This window comes from Sphaeramia orbicularis, chromosome 9 (genome assembly GCF_902148855.1).
Source record: "Sphaeramia orbicularis chromosome 9, fSphaOr1.1, whole genome shotgun sequence".
NCBI classification, from domain to species: Eukaryota; Metazoa; Chordata; class Actinopteri; order Kurtiformes; family Apogonidae; genus Sphaeramia; species Sphaeramia orbicularis.
Window position 1 is genome coordinate 29,575,519 of NC_043965.1, and position 17,934 is coordinate 29,593,452.

The following is a 17,934-nucleotide window of genomic DNA, read 5'->3' on the forward strand; positions in this document are numbered from 1 at the left end:
ATAGATCTCTTTCACTCTTTCTCCACCCTTTCTTCTGTACTCGTCCTAATGGCATCATAATGACCTCCTCAGGTGTTAACTGAGAAACTGACAGAGGGCTAATTCCAAGTAAAGCACTGTATACCACCGTGGGTGTCGGCGGTAGCGACAGATGTCAGGGTTGTAACTACAAGCTCTTGTGTCTTATTCCCAACATCCCCCCCGCCCCTCACCCTCAAGTCCAATTCCTTTCTCTTTCATCAACTATAATCCACCTCACCTAGTCCCTCCAACCATTTTTGCCTGTCTGTGACTGTTTCCTCTTCTCTGCTCAGGAGAAGCCACAGCAGTGCTCTTTAAGTGTTTTGGGAATGGAGACATGATAGTAGTCAGTGAATCAGGGCAGACAGCTGTCATTTAGAGTCCCACTTTAGAGGGATCCCATTAGCTACCTAACAAAATACTCCACGACCGGTATGGGGCCACCAGATACCTCAAGTACACTGTGGAGACTGTGGAGACTTCATGGAGGAGCTGTGATGGATACAACACTTCATACAACAATATCATGACATCCGTGTTCAGTCACAACCTATTACCTAAAAGTGTAAAATTCCTGACAGACTAATGATTATCTCTCCTGTTAAGTATTTCCTAAAGATATAGAAACATTTTATTTAAATGGAAGGATGCTCTCCCCCCGACATAAGGACAATGGATCAGAGAGGTTATACATCATATTCACCTCGAAAAAATTAGATATACCATTAGGGGCCACCAGAAAGTTCTGTGCTACTTGATAGGCATTTATCAGCTTCATAGACAGTATAGTAGCTACCAGCATATCTGTGTAACTCCAATGTCTGTGTACCTTTTTACTTATTTTTTTAAAAATTCCTTTATTTTTTAATTTTCTTTCCCCTTATTTATTTATGCGTATGTGAACTTACAAATATGCACGTGTATATGTGTGTACATATTTGTATGTATGTATCTGTACATATATTTGAAGGAGATTTATATATTTTTGTACGCAAGTATTTTTTGTCCGGCTGTATATAAGCTTAACGAAGGTCCAGTACTTGAGGTGGGTGGAGTGTGTGGGGGGGCAGTTGGATAGGAACTGGATACAATAGTTTCATGTTCAAGTTGTATGTAATAATAATAATAATAATAATAATAATAATAATAATAATAATAATAATAATGGATTAGATTTATATAGCACTTTTCTATGAATGCATACTCAAAGCGCGTACAGAGGAGCCATTATTCATTCGCTCTCACATTTACACTGTGGTGGTGGTAAACTACATTTGTAGCCACAGCTGCCCTTGGGCAGGCTGACAGAAGCGTGGCTGCCAATTTGAGTCTATGGCCCCTCCGACCACCACTGAACATTCATACACCAGTGTGAGTGGCAGCACTGGAGTCAAGTAGGGTGAAGTGTCTTGCCTAAGGACACAACAGCACATGGACTGAGAGGGATTCGAACTGCCAACCCTTCGGTTATTGGACGACCCACTCTAACATCTGAGCCATGGCCGCCCCATGTTTATTGTAGGGCTGCACGATATTGGAAAAAACTGACATTGCGATTTTTATTGTAACCCTGTGATACAATTTACGATATAAAAAAATACTTAGGAGGATATAATACCTGTGTGGTGCCGACGAAAATGGTCAAACAAATTAGTTGTGTTATTTCTTGTTGTGGCAACAACTGTAAGGCACCATCGACAGAACACGTTTCAATATCATCCTTCTTGTAGATGAAATAATTCCAGATAACTGATGTTGCTTTTCTTTTGGGCACCAAGTCTTTGTTTTTGGTGATTTCATTTTTCAATATTGTTACCAGCGAGTCACTCCATGTGCATGTGCTTTGGCAAACCGATTAAGAATGATTGTGATTGGTGAATCGCTGCACATAGTGTGTGTCAGGTACTCTTGAAATTAGATGAGAACAAGCTGAATTCATTTGCCTCCTACATTGCAGGACCTGCAATGTGACTATTGCGCACATGTACATTGCAATGATGATGCTCAAACAATATATTGTGCAGCTCTAGTTTCTTTTATACATTTGAAAATTTAAAATAAAAAATAGCCTTGATCAAAAAAAAGATGTAGAATCATTTATAGCCATATTTCTGAGTTACTAAATGCACTTACTGAAAAGAAAACAAAAGAAACAACAACATAAAAAACAAACAATAAATGTGGAGAAAAATGCACACACAAAAAGTAGCATTACATTAATCCATCTACTATTGCACAGTAAAACCATTTACATTCTGGTGTTAATGGGAATGCTGATAATGTTGAACAAGGAAGTAGTGACTAAAGCCATCATTTAGAACAGGGGTTCCCAAACTTTTAAACTTGCAACTACTACTATCCCTGAAGTGACTGAAACATTAAAAAAAATTTATGCACAGGAGTCACGCAATGATACTGTGACATATTTGCCACATTGCATTACTGGTACTTGACATTTTACTTATTGTGTTCTGTTTTATGTGCAGGGTTTTGGGGGGGGGGGTCTGTTAATGCTTATTTAGGTTAATGTGTCTGTTTTACATGGTTTATTGGCCTTTTTATACTTACTTTTATTTTTTATTAATGTGACAACCATTAGTCAAACCTGTAGGCCAAACAATGCCTTACCTGTTGGCCGATGTTCATGCCATATTCATGAAACCTTTGCTCTTTCAAAATAAATGCACTTCCTACACACATTGAAACTCACGAAATCAATATCCCTCCTTCAAGGACGGGTGCAACAATAGTGCCCTTAATCAGCTGTAACTACCTCAGGGATCACATCAAGAGGTTTCTGAAAATTATCTCACGACCCCCACATTGGGAACCCTTGATTCAGAACACAGGAAAATGACCAAATCCTCTAATTAACTTCTTATAAATATCACTTGAAAGAATTTGATTTGAACACTTAGGCCTGTCCACAAAGAGATGAAGATGACCTATTTCTTTTTCATTTTAAAAAAGTTTTCCGTAAACACAACATCGTCTCAAGAAATGTGTGTGTCCACAAAAAAACACTGACAACACTGTGGTATATCTGCCAAGCCTGTTAGAGGGTTTGTAACACTGCCACAGCAATAAACCAAAAACAGAAGAAAACATGGAGCATTTGCATAAAACACAGTTTAGAAAAACAAAACAAACAAAAAAAACACAATTTGAAAAAAAAAAGTGCCATTGTTGCTGATGTTGGCGGAGAGAGGTGGGGCTATGCTGTCATCATTTCAGATAAGATGTATATAGGTTGTAAACATGGAAATCCCATAGTGGTGGTTTCAAAGATTAACATATTGGGGCTTCTGAAATGCCACTTCTGTGTGGAAATCACTCATATGACAAAAAAAAATAAAATTTTATATATATATATATATATATATATATATATACACACATATATATATATATATATATATATATATATATATATATATATATATATACATATAAATATATATATATTTATTTATTTATTTATTTATTTTGTGGATACTCCTAAAGATCAAAGACATTGCATGCTTAAAATGTATTTGCCATACAAAGGGATACAATTGCATATTTTTCAAGCAAAATACAATTTTATACAGTGAATGTTATTGTCATACTCATCTAATGCCCCGTTTCCACTACGTGGTGTCGGCTCGACTTGACTCAACTCGGCCTTTTTGCGTTTCCATTTTGAAAAAGGACCTGGAATCTGGTACCCAGAACTAGTTTTTTGGTTTTGCCTCCGCCAAGGTTCCAGGACTGGGGACTAGACACTAAAAGGTGACGTGTAAGCACTGCAGACCACTGATTGGTCAAGACAGTCGTCTCTGTGACCCACCGCTTTACAAAAAACAGATGCGAAAGTTTACAGTAAATATAGCTGTAGGTTAATCCACATGATAACAGCCCGCAAAACTACAGCATGGTTTGTCGAGGAGGTTTGGATGTAAAAATTCAGCATGAACTTGACGAGACAACACGCAACGAGTGAGTTTATCAGCAACTCTCTGAGCAGATGACACAGAAGTAGCGCGCCGCATCGCTATGACGTCCAGGCACTCCTAAGTCGGTAGTATCCTGTAATGGAAATGGTCTCAAGAAACAGGACCTGGTACCCGAGTCGAGTCGAGCCGGTTCCACGCAGTGGAAATGCGATATTACGTAGCTCAGTCAGTCTAATATTATGAGCCATCCTTTTTTTCTGGATATTGAACCTTGAGACTTCAAACTCATGCAGATGACATTGTTATTTATGAGCATAGTACTGTTGGGATGTAACATAAGATGTAACTATAGACATAGTTACATAGTTGAATAGAATAGAATAGAACAGAATAGAATAGAATATGTTTGTAATAGAGCTGCAACTAATGATAATTTTAATAATCGATTAATCTGTAGATTATTTTAATAACTAATCGATTCATCAGATAAACACAAAAGACTCAATTCTCAAAGATCGGTATTTAACCCAAAGCAATGTAGGCAGCAGACAAGTCACTAATGATTCCATCCCTGCAATGGCTTCAGGTATAGTTAGCGAACACTTGCCCACTACCTAGACTTGTCATGGCTAAAGACTAACAAACTATAGTCTTCAACCAGCTCCGGTTATAGGCTATTAAACTAGCATTGTATGTATTAGTTCCAGTCAACGATAGGTAACGTTAGTCTGGTGGCCTGATAAATGGAGATGGATGAAAACGGTGTAATTATGACAATAGTGTCTAACTGGCTAGCGGGCTAAAGTAATCACGACATGTTGGCTATCTTAAGCTAGGTTTATATTATGTTCCCGGTGGCCACCCAGTTTTGTTACATAATCGGTGCACTACATTTGGGCCAAACGAGGCTGTCGTGGCCACCGGGAACATAATGTAAACCTAGCTTTAAAAATCTGGCCCAGGATCCGAAGCCTCAGCCACGCTGCTGTATGTTTTCCTGTGTTACACTACATAGCATGCGGCCAGAACGCAATACTAACGTGCTGAAGACCCGACGAATCGACTGCCGAATTCATTGCCAACTCTTAAGAATCGATTTGGATTGATAAATTGATTTGTTGTTGCAGCACTAGTTTGTAACATGCTGCCCTTATCCTTGACATCAGGCTTGTGAACTCTAAAATAGGGCCTTAAATCTCTGCTAGCTGGTTACAGGACATGTTTAACCACTTTGACAAGCAGCATCCATAATATGGAAATCTAGGGGCACATGATGAGAAAGAAAGATAACAGAAAGACAGCGCAGAGTGTAAGTGATAGACAGAGAGAGAGAGAGAGAGAGAGAGACTGAAATGCAGAAGGGAGGCGGGGGGAGAGAGAGCTTTCTAATGCAGCCATCTGGCTAGCTTTACATCATTATAATATTCTGACTATGTGTGTGTGTGTGTGTGTGTGTTTACAAATTTGTGAGTGCCTTCCATTCCACAGATGCAGGCAGAGCAGAGAAGAATCCTCATTTATTAACAGCTTAATAGAGCTCCATCTGGGCCAGACCCTATGCTTGTCTGCTATCACAGAGATTCATCAGTGAATCACAGGAATTAGACTACAACTGACACCTACACAGGCTGAGGTGACCCCGCCACACTGAACAACGCAGCACAAATAGCCTGCACTGTATTACAGCTGTAAACCTACCATTATGATGACAAGATAAAAACCCTACGGTAACCAAAATCCTTCCGTCTAGTAAACGGTTGTGTGTGCAAGCTGTGTTTTGCCAATTTTTCTCCATTGCCTACATACTTTTTTTTAATGTCCACAGGCTCAAACACATGCTACTTTAATAATGTCTTTGCTGTCCAACGTGTTGTATGTTAATGCCCTATATTTCTGTATGTGCAGTCCAAGTGACTATTAATCAAAATTGTGATGGGTGATCTGCTCAGTTTCCTCTCTCTTTTGTCTCATTCCTAGCTAATGACATGTTATTTCATAAGCTATATTTTCCTTTTGTGCATCTTCAATATACTTTTTCAGATAATTGTTTTATTTCACAGGAACTGAACCACAGCCCAATTTAATGGTTTGGTTGTGGCCTCACAAACCTGATTTTCTTTTTTTTTTTTGTTTATTTATGCCTATTGAATCCACTTATTCAATTCATTTTCACTGACAAAATGCATTGTGAAGCAAGTTATAAGCAAAATGAGTAACTGCACTTAGCAATCACATCTTGATTACACATAGCTCTGAGTGCAGATGGATTGTATGTGAAGAAGACCTATAGCATATTGTTGGGATCAAGTGGACCAACATGGTTATCTAGAAATAAAATCTCTCCACATATTGCAATGGATATATGGGAAATGTTTTTGAGTTATAATTTATAGATGTAAAATGAAGAGTGAAAAATGATTCACTACACTTATGCACAACTCACATTTTTGTTCCCATCCCTTTCTTTTGGTTGGAGGCCATCACACCAACATCCTCGTTCTCTCTCTTTCTATCTGTCTCTCCATTCAGACGAGGCTGAAGTGCAAATTGGACATCTGGTGCTGTGATGTGTCTGACAATACAGCCATCTCCCAGCCCCCTATCAGACATACACAGACACAAATGCACACAAACACACAGACACACACACAGAGTCCTCCACGCAAAACGTAGAACCATGAAGATAAAAAAGACACTGAGAGGAAGATAGGATGGAAAAAGATGGAGAGAGGTGTGGAGAAAGGAAGGGATGGAAAAGAATGTGAGTGAACATTAGGGGGCAATAATGGCACCGTTCTATTCACACTGCCAGTGGCAAACACATGCCCCCATGTCCTTGTGCCATCTCACTCTGCTCTCCGGCTGCATCGAGGCTAGTTCACAGACCGTCTCAGGTGGCAGGTTGATAGAGGGCAGTGGAGTGTGGTATTGGCCCATAACAAACCTATCTGCATACATGTGTATTTCACATTTACTCTCATAATATATGACAAAGCTTACATCTTGCTCTGATGTTTTGGACAGACAGTCTATGTATACCTCTGTTACACAAACTCAAACTCCCACTTACAGAGGCTGACTAAGCAGCATAACCTACTTTACCAACAAAGACATAAAATTCTGTAGTTGTGTCTATTTATAATGGAGCATATTTCTTACTAACAAAAAAAACAAAACATTTGTACTTGCAAAGCTGTATGAGAAAGGTACAGTATTCATTTTGAATCATCTGTGGCCTAAAAACAACAGACAGATAATACTGCTTATTCAGGTAATGCTCCTGTTTTGCAGCCAGTAAATCTCATACAGCACAACTCATACTGCATGTGTTATAAACTTGTATCAGCACTGATTGACACCTTTTTCTTTTTTTCTTTTTAGAAGAAGATGAGGCTGTCAATTTTTAATCACAGACTGAATAAAATTTGCATACACCCTGCTTGAAGATTATTTGTTTCATCCAAATGGCTGGCCCCGTTGGATGTCGGAGTTTGGTTAGTTTAAATGTCTGTGTGTTCTTTTAGGGCTTTTGCTTTCCTGCTACCAAATGTTTGTTTCTTCAGCCTTTTTAGATGTTGGTAGATAGTGCCTAAGCAGCCAAAAGAAAGGAGGGGGGAAAAAAGCCTTCACAGAAGGCTGGCTCTCAAAGGAGCTACTGTATACCTGCATTAGAAATAATAAAAACACCCAGGTAATCCTACAAACGGGTCTATCACTTTGCTTTGAACTTCAAAGCAAACACACAACAATTAAAAGTAACATAGTGAGCGTGGATGCAAATAAAAGAGAAAAAACAGATTACAAAAGAACATTTGTCTCATTATCTTAATGCATATTGCATGTGGCAATGTGTGAGTGATTTAGAGGTGAAATTTAGAATGAATATATGATAATTCAGTTGGACGACTTTCGAACTTCATACAAGCATCAGGGAACTTCGCAGTACCAGTAATGTGATGTCAGAAAAAATGATGTTATCAGGATTTATAAGTAGACTTTTTATTGCATGTTCCATTTTAAAGGTATAAAACTGTTTCAGTGTTTATGCTTCTTGTGTACTATATTTCAGAAACAAGCACCTGGCATAGAACAATAAAGGCCAGAAGTTCATTTGCTGCCATCCCATTACACATTTTATCACTCCTCCACAAATAAGGAACTATAAAGTCTCTGATGTGTTTCAGCACCTCCATGTAGTGTGAGATAACTGTAAAGAGGTTTGTTTAATGTCTTTTCTGCATGTTAAACAGGCCTCTATTATTCATCAGAACAAAGTAGACAAGGCTCTAGGACTATGTACATCACCAGTTTTCTACTGTTATTGACAACATCCTCTCAGACACAAGAAAACCGCAACTTCTGATCTGTTACAGACTCATCAGATGTGGAACTACCTGTACGTTAGTTTTCTGTCCATTCCACCATCAGATGTCTATAGATTCTAACTCCACATATTCAACAGATGCAGATAGTTTCACATGTAATAATCTAAAAAAAAAAAAAAAGGTATTCGTTTTCACTTTTTATACCTCTTTATATTTAAGACCAAGATTATTTTAAGCATTCTTGTAATTTTGCCACTATTCACAACAGTGACAAGTAAAAAAAAAAACATTTTAAGAAAGTGTTCTCTTAAGTATCTGGCAATCAGTGTATTTCAAGATGCAAACTCAAGGACAAAAATACATAATACAGTAATGTACACTGTGATTTAAAATATCACACTAACAGAATGTGTTAATAAGGTAGGACACGTGCATTTTAGAGTTTAATGCGAGTTATGTGACAAATTTTATAGAAGCATCAAACTCAGCCTAGACTAAGCTGACAACTAGATGATTATGGGGAAATCTCCTTTGCTTTTTTCATTGCACCATGACCTTTAAAATACCTGCAAACCTTCTTCACTTTAATCTGACACAGGCCAGGACCACAGGATACACCTCTGATGTTGAAGTTATTCTGCGGCACTGGCATTTCATTTGATGAAAACCTGACTCCAAAGCATTTCATCCCTTGGAAACAGCATAAAATTCAACAGCTCTATCACTCCTTTTACACACACACACACACACACACACACACACACTTAAAAGAGAAAATGGTCTACGGATCCTGCAAACAGAGGAGCTTTTTGCATAAACGTTCATTAGACTATTTAGACCCTGGAAACATTTCACAGTTTAGTGAGTAAAGCAGGCACATTAGAGTTAAGATGTTCTCAGGCATACACATGTATACACTGAAGTCAAATGTTAACTACAACAAACTGGTTTTTAGTGCTGCAGCAGATTTCTTGCACTTGTGTGAAATAAAAAGCCAAAATATACATCTTATCAAATGCACTTTGACATGTGGTGGGTTCCGGGAGTCAAGTAAATAAAAAAGCCCAAAGATTGACATTAGGTTGAGCAAAAAATAGAGAAACTTTTTTAAAGTGAAGAAACTGTCAATATTTAGGAAGATATGTGTGAAAATAAACATGGAAAATTGAGTTATTACTTCCAGCAAAAGGGGTTATGTCTTCATTTTCCTTTTACTTGTTTGTTGTTTGTCAGCAAGAATACGCAGAAACGACTGCACCGGATTTAATGAAACTTAGTGTAAGGGCCAAGGATGAAGCCATTACATTTTGGAGCAGATCCAGTGAAAGTAGCAGATGCTGCTTTTTACACTGTGAGAAAGTGGATTTGATTGAATAACATGAATGTAGGTCCTTGGTGGAGGTATATGAGCAATGTAACAGGAAGTGAGAAAGTAGAGAGATCAGCGTGTTACCTCTCCAAGAGCTTCGTAACGTTTCTGGTTCCAGCGGTGGAGATCCTCTCTGGCATTGAACACAAAAGGTTCTCCCGTATTTGTATGTCTGAGTTGACCATCTGTGGGACAAAATGGAATAAAGTATTAAAGTGAAGAATAAAAGAAGAATGAATATGAATAGGAAAATAAGAATTTAGCTATTATTACAGTAGTTACCTAAATTTGTGTGTATAAGGTCATAAACAACCATTACTGCCAACTAAAGCTAGATTTGCATTCCATTTATTTACATTCATTAATTTAAAAGATGTCCAAAGTGGTGTACAAATGAGATACAATCCAAGCCCCGGTAGTTCAAAGAGAATCCTTGAATAAGCACTGGGACTAAAGATGGATTAACTATTCTATGTTCAAGGGTTATGGCATTGCTACAAAGTACTTACAGCTTCCTAGCCTCATAGTAGCCTATACACTAGGTTATGTGTTTTATAAATTATAAAAAAGCAAAGTATGTAAATGCAGAGCACAACAGTAATTTGAGAGACCTTTTTACATTACTGATGCCAATGTCACATTATACAAATGACCCCATATGCTCTTGTATGGACCTTGAGTATAGAGTTTCCTTTAATTAGTAGACAGATTAACAGAAATAAATTCTACCAAAATGCTATTAGCACTGAAAGGAGCCTCTGCACCATAAATCAAAACTTATGCTATAGGTATCCACAGGTGGGCTACCATACACCAATGTGTCAATTACATATCTAAGGTTGACCCCTTAGGATCAAGCCTGTTTCAATTTTCACTTTCCTTGCCTTTCCACCCCTCCCTCAGACCCCCATCTGGCAGGTACAAGGCCTGTGGATGCAGAAGCGTTCTTCCAGTCACGACTCCAACAGCCTTCTGGGTAGTCTGGCAGGCCAGGGTGAGACAGCTGGTATGGCAAAAATTCTATTTCCCTCTCTCCCTCTTTTCATCCGTCTAAAAGCCCCTTTCCATCCTCTTTAACTGTGTCCATCTTTTACTCCCTCTCTCTCCACTTTGGCGAAAGGCCACAGGTCTGTCCCTGCCTTTTCCACCTGAAATCTCTAAGAGCAAAGCCTACAGGAGCTGTGGGACAGGATCACAGTCTGGGTTTGTGTGCTTGTGTGTGCATACCAGCATAAAGAGAAGGTGGTGGTCTGGCACTCATATACCACAACAGCAACTGCTCCTTACAGTTCCTTTGAGGATGCTGTCTGGGCATCAGCCAGTCACCCTAACCAGCATGACTTACACACACCCAAACACACACGGATGCTATTAGCTGCAGCCAGGAAGGCCAGGTGTGGCCAAACAGCAAGTGTCACTCAGCCTCAGTAAATTGTTTCAAGTGAGCCATGCCACAATTACAACACACAAGCCTTGTCTAAGAAGAAACAAACCTCTTTGCGACAGTGTTACATTGGTTTATTGAAATTCAGGGAGACCAAACGAGCGTTTAACACATCCAGGTTTATTTCATATAAAATAGTCATAAGAGCCACAGAAAGATAACACGTACCCATGTGTGGCTGAGGAACCACTACGTTTATACCTTAACAATGAGCCCATCTATCCTGCTGTTGACATTACAATACAATAAAACACTAAACAGAGTTAAATTTAATTTTGACCTTTATGACTGCAAAATTTGTGAGAGCTAAATCACTGAAAAGTACACATACTTAACCTACATAGCCAGGGGGCTCTCATACTTTCCCAATTATTGCACAATCTGAGGGAACCCATGTAAGATGTAAATGCTTAAGCATTTCTTCATCTTCTTTTAAATTGCCACCATTTTCACCCCTCTATCAATGCAATAAATCTTGCACTGCTAACACACTGCGTATTACAGCATTTGCTTTTGTGGTTAGTTGTTAGACAACGTGTAATCCTGAGTCTGTTTGTCACCACATTGCATTAAAAAAGCAGATTTGTGCCTGAGAGGAAGAGCGGCAGAGGGGTGAAAAGTTAGAATAAAACAGTGTGCACAAAAGTACCTTGAAGAAAATCAATTATGCATTCATGGAGGGGTGATGATCTAAACACTACTGCCTAAGAGAAGGAAAAAGGGAGCTATAAATGAAATCATACAGGGGGTGTGTGTCTGTGTACAAGGCAGAGAGAGAATGAGTATCTGTGTGTGTGTGGTCTGGGGGAGGGGGGGAGGTGATCAGCTTCATCGCCTCCCCCAACACATCCTCTCAGAGGAATAACGTTTTCTCAACTTTTCTCCTCTTTTTCTGTCATAATTAGCATTCTGTTCTCAATTTGGCCGCTTAATTAGGTGTACATAACCTTGGATTTCCAGTAATGGAAAACCGGAGGGCTAGTGAGATGAAGCCATCATCTTCAGTGATTAAGATACCTGCAAACTATTGTACACAGCCTCGTCTGTATTCACATCATTACATGGTCAAATTAACATTTTTGTTCCACCTGTCTCAGGCAAAGGTAGCCTGGGTATAGCTATAGAAATGCCTGCTAGCCAGAGTGACTAGGAACCGACATACTAGAGACACTGCCTGAGGGCCACCATGGCTTTAATAGAAATGAAATCCTTCAAAAACAGGCCTGAGTGAAAACTGACAAGACATACAGATTGGTGTGGTTGTGTGTTTCCTCCATTTTTGCTTGTGGAGTGTTGGTGTGTGTGTGTGTGTTTGTGTGGGAGATTTTGAGTGAGGCAGAGACATACAAAAAGTGGCGAAAGAGGGAGAGGAAGAAGAAGCGATGAAGAATCTGAATGTGTTCCTTGCTGCATGGGAGACTGAGCCGGGACTTGGTAAGGTGCGGTAAAGCGGTTGGTGGCACGATGACGGGTGGGGGGGTGAGTCTCTGTGTCTCTGTTCTTAGGCACAGCGAGGTTATGCAAATACTACGTCAGGCGGAGGGCAAGGCTGAGTAGGTTACTGACGGGCCGTAGAGTACACAACATGTCCCCCACTCAGCCAGCCAGACAGCCAGCAGAGACACTGACAGAGAACAGAGGGAGCGAGAGAGGGGGAAAAAGAGACTACAGGGGAATACTGAGAGCCAGACCTCCTCCACCTTTGTAACTATTTCTACTTCTCTCCACCTGGTCTGATTAAAGTGAGCCAAGGAAATTCTAAAGAGCCCTTTCTATCATTGTGACCCACACCACTCTGGGTCCAGCTCTGCTCTTCGCAATCAGTCAGCACACACAAACACACACCACAAATGAGACAGTTTTAGGTCAGAAGTTGAAAAATAGTGACACAACACTGAACAGATGTGTATTTACTTACAGACTTTGTAATATGTGTGGTTCTATGATTTTGTTTTTAGACTCAACATAGAATCATATGAAGCAACTAAAGCTGGGCGCACACAGAGTATCAGGTGATTATGAATGTGGTTTGGATATGGTCAGGCTCAGTCAGACGCACTTTTTGTGTGTTTGCTTTTGTCAGATAAAGTCTTGCAGTGTGTGACATGCAGTGATTCTTGTCTTAAGAACTGGCTACAGCTACTCATTCTTTAAAAATGTTGTTCAACGTGTTATTTGTGACAGACACTGATATTTGCGGCATTGAAATACACTGCACACCTGAAATCAAAGTACACTTGGCTGAACTTTGACATGGTAATAAATGTCTACACAACTGACAAAAAAAGAGGCGGAGCTATAATCTATAAAAGCTTCAAATGCAAAACATAACAATGACTTGTCTATTGGTCCTAATTACATTTAAAGCTCAATACCTCAGAAACAACTTCACACATTGTCTAAACATTTGGTACAAATGATGACTGGAACTCAAAGATGAACAGAAAACATTTGGTGGCCAAAGGTTAAAGGTGAAGGTCACTGTGAACTCATGTCTGTCCATTCTCATCAAAGCAGTACCACAGAAATTTTGTTCAAATTTTGCATAAACATTAGGCTATTTACACTTAGGGATAAACTGATTAGATTTTGGTGACCAAAGGTCAAAGGTTAAAGTTCCTGTGACCTCACATAACATATTTGGTCATGATTCAAGAATTTACACACAAATTATGAAGAAAATGTTAGAAAAATATGTGACGATATTACTAACGATTCAATGACATTTTCCGTTCAGTCCTGTGTGAATGATGTCTCAGATGGATTTAGAGAGCTTTTTTTCCCCCAAATTTCAAAGACACAAAGATGACCAGGTTTGGAGGTTGATGCACACCTAAAAAGTCTTCAGGGAACAGGTGCGTAGGAGCATGAGGTACAAGTGATGAAGAAAAAACGTATCCTGCACACTGTCCATTCAACTTGCCAAAAACTTTAAGTTTTTAAGTTGAATGGACAGTGTGCAAGATACCTATTTTCTTCTTCAAACACACAAAGATGACCTTATTAGATTTCGGTCAAAGGTCTATGACACTAAATAAAAAGGAAGGTTGCTAAACTAAAGTCTTTATCACTAACTGTAAGTTGCTGATTATTAAGAGAACTGTTTGAACAGATTAAAATGCACAAATAGTGTTTGCATCATACTGAGCAGCTCTTGTTGAAACAGTGTTATTTTCAAATGTTTTCAGATTTAACGATTATATCATTATCTAGCTTTTATACTTGGGCAGCATTAGTTAAATACATCTGCAAATGAGAGGATGATCTGAATAGTAGACCCATTTGGTGTTGTGCAAACTAAAGAATGCCCCATTATTTTGTGTTTTCTATTGTGAACCAAAATAAATTCCGTTGTAAGCCAAAAATTGGGCACCCCTTGAAAAATAGCATGATTCGGTGATTTTTGAAATGACATCAACACACTTTATTTCACTGATTATTTCATAAATTTAACAAAAAACAAAACAATAATATCAATTCCACCCTGAGCATTCCCAAAGTACTGATTGTTTTTCCAACTTTTTACAAGCTCAAATTTGATCAGTTCACTAGGTACTTCAAACAAATGTCATTGGGAAATGTCAACTAGTGGTAGTATCAAAGATTTGAAAGACTGACTCTTGAAACCGTGTGCAAACAGGTCCTTCTAAGCAGCTGAGTAAGACTGAAAATAAAAGTGCCTGATGCCCACAGAGCAGAGGAAAGTTACAAGAAGGTAGTAAGGCCTTTTCAGTCTACAGTTTCCACAATGTGAAGTATAATTAAGGGATGGGAGTTGAAGGGAACTGTGAAGATGAGATCTGGAAGACCAAGAAAATACTCGGCGAGAACACCTCATAAATTGGTTGAATTGACAAACCATAATCCCTGGTTGACTTGCAGAAAACTACAGGGAGATTTAGCAAAATCAGGACTGGTGACCACTGGGTACCATTCTACTGAGCAGCAACATGTGCTCAAAGATCATGGAAGGGTCAGGAGGAGAACATTTTACTGTATCCTAATCATAAAATACAACAACAGAAGTATCTACAGAAGACTGATGTGGTTTGGGAACTAGTGATGAAGGCTGATGAAGTTCAAATAGAACCCTATGACCACAATCAGGAAAAGTATGTTTTGAGGCAAAAAGGGGTAGCATTTCTGAAAAGACCACTTTTCAACTGTTCAGCGTGGGGTGGAACTATCAGGTTTGAGGACTGTGCTACAGTCAGTAGCAGAGGAATCATTGTACAGGTAGAAGAAAGAATGAATTCCCCTAAATACCAGCTAATTCTAGAGGAAAAAAAAAAAAAAAAAAAAAAAAAAAATATATATATATATATATATATATATATATATATATATATATATATATATACATACATATGTGTGTGTGTGTGTGTGTGTGTGTACAGGGTGGGGAAGCAAAATTTACAATGAACATTTAGTTGTTTTTTCTCAGCAGGCACCACATCAATTGTTTTGAAACCAAACATATATTGATGTCATAATCATACCTAACACTATTATCCATACCTTTTCAGAAACTTTTGCCCATATGAGTAATCAGGAAAGCAAACGTCAAAGAGTGTGTGATTTGCTGAATGCACTCGTCACACCAAAGGAGATTTCAAAAATAGTTGGAGTGTCCATAAAGACTGTTTATAATGTAAAGAAGAGAATGACTATGAGCAAAACTATTACGAGAAAGTCTGGAAGATACTATTAAAGAAGAATGGGAGAAGTTGTCACCCGAATATTTGAGGAACACTTGCGCAAGTTTCAGGAAGCGTGTGAAGGCAGTTATTGAGAAAGAAGGAGGACACATAGAATAAAAACATTTTCTATTATGTCAATTTTCTTGTGGCAAATAAATTCTCATGACTTTCAATAAACTAATTGGTCATACACTGTCTTTCAATCCCTGCCTCAAAATATTGTAAATTTTGCTTCCCCACCCTACATATATATATATATATATATATATATATATATATATATATATATATATATATATATATATATATATATATATACCATTTTTGAGAAAGAGTTGAGGTTTAAAAGAAGATGGATTCTACAATGTTCCGAAACATATAGGGTGTCCATAAAGTCTCTTTACAGTTTAGCAAATTTATCACAAAAGCAAATGAATAGACGAATCAGTGGAAATTATTACAAAATGAACAATAAATATCAAAGGTTTTTTTTATGCCTCATTTAATACACCTCTGTATGGGCACCATTAGTTGCACTAAGCACACCAAGACGGTACTGGATTTGTTGCCATGTTGGCTGTATCATAGCCTCATCAATGGAGTCAATGGCATCAATGATCTTTTGCTTCAGGTCGTTGATGTTCCATTTCTTTCTTCAATACAGAATATCTTTAACATAACCCCATAAAATGAAATCCAGGGAAGTGATATGTGGTGAATGACGTGGCCAGGGAATAGGGCCATCCCTTCCAATATATTGATCTGGAAATGTTTGATTTACAAACCCATGAACATGCAATCCCCAATGTGATTAAAAACTTTGATAACCACTGAGTTCATAGAACAAATCTGATTAACATATCTCAATAATTGCTTTTGTAACATTTTTTTTAAATTGTAAAGAGACTTTGTGGACACCCTGTACTTTAAAATCTACCATGGACTACCTCAAGAGACACAAATGGAAGGTTCTGGAACAGCCCTCAGAGTCCAGATTTAAACATTACTGAAAATCTGTGGGTAGACTGAATACCAGACATGAAAAACTAGTGGGCTACAAAGAGCGTTTACATGCTGTGGTATCAACCAAAGGGGTTCTGGGTAAGTACTGAATGTGTAGGGTGCCCAAACTTTTGCACATGCCACAACTGTGTATTTTTCTTTTTCCTATTTATTAACTGAATAAAAAGCACTTATGCACTAATTTTGCTGGTAATGTCCATTTTTCTATTTCCTACAGAGATTGTGCTTACACTTTTTTGGATACGTTTTCTTTTTTATATTGATTTTTTCTTGTTGTATTGGTTTAAGTGCTGATATTCAAAATAATCAATCGATCACTTAAAAAACTCACCAAATGATGCTTTTTTTTCTCCTATGACTTTCCCAGATTTCTCCATATAACTGTACTGTACTCTACAGAATGTCCAGTCAATGCTAACCAGTTGCTGAATGTATGACATAAAAAAAGTAGGGCTGTCAACATTAATGCATTAATGCAAATTAACCCATCATCATGATTAATCCGATTAGGATTTTTAATGCAATTAACTCATCTGCAGCCTCTGGCAATGCATTTCAGGCAGTTGGTCCAAGTAGAGTTACTGTTGCGCATGAACAAATATGTCGTTGATCCGGTAGTGACAGGCAGCAGAACCGACCCATAAAGATGGCAGATGCTAAACAGCATGTTGGCTCTTGTTTGAGTACAAATTTGAGAACAAAAAACCCAAGACAGAACATTCGTCCGACAAAGTATTATGCACACTCTGCAGGAAGGAGTTTTCTTTTCACCAAAGCACTTCCATCTTAAAATACCACATTAACGCAAAGCATATGTTAGTCTGGGATTATGCTAGCACTTCGGCTAACACATCACCCAGCCTGCAATAAACACATTATGTGCATATACTATATATTCCCTTCTTTCTTGAGTCTGTTTGCTCATGCAAAATGAAACTGATAATATATAATCATAATTCTAACATATATAATTAATATAGATTAAAAATGACATTTAATCATGATTAATCGAAATGAATCTACAGCAACCCTGTGATTAATCGGATAAAAAATGTTAAATGTTTGACAGTACTAAAAAAAAGGGTTGTGTAGTGAACTGGCTCTGTCATCAAGGTTG

General features: G+C 38.2%; 1 protein-coding gene across 2 annotated transcripts in view; it reads right to left on the reverse strand.

The window, feature by feature from the left end:
* The window catches only part of arb2a (ARB2 cotranscriptional regulator A), a 158,094-nt gene that overhangs the window by 138,550 nt on the left and 1,610 nt on the right, over positions 1–17,934 (reverse strand). For both annotated transcript variants that reach the window (XM_030144462.1, XM_030144464.1), the window contains exon 4: positions 9,735–9,835. In XM_030144462.1, the coding sequence (XP_030000322.1) occupies positions 9,735–9,835 (101 nt within the window). The remainder of the gene's footprint in view (positions 1–9,734; positions 9,836–17,934) is intronic.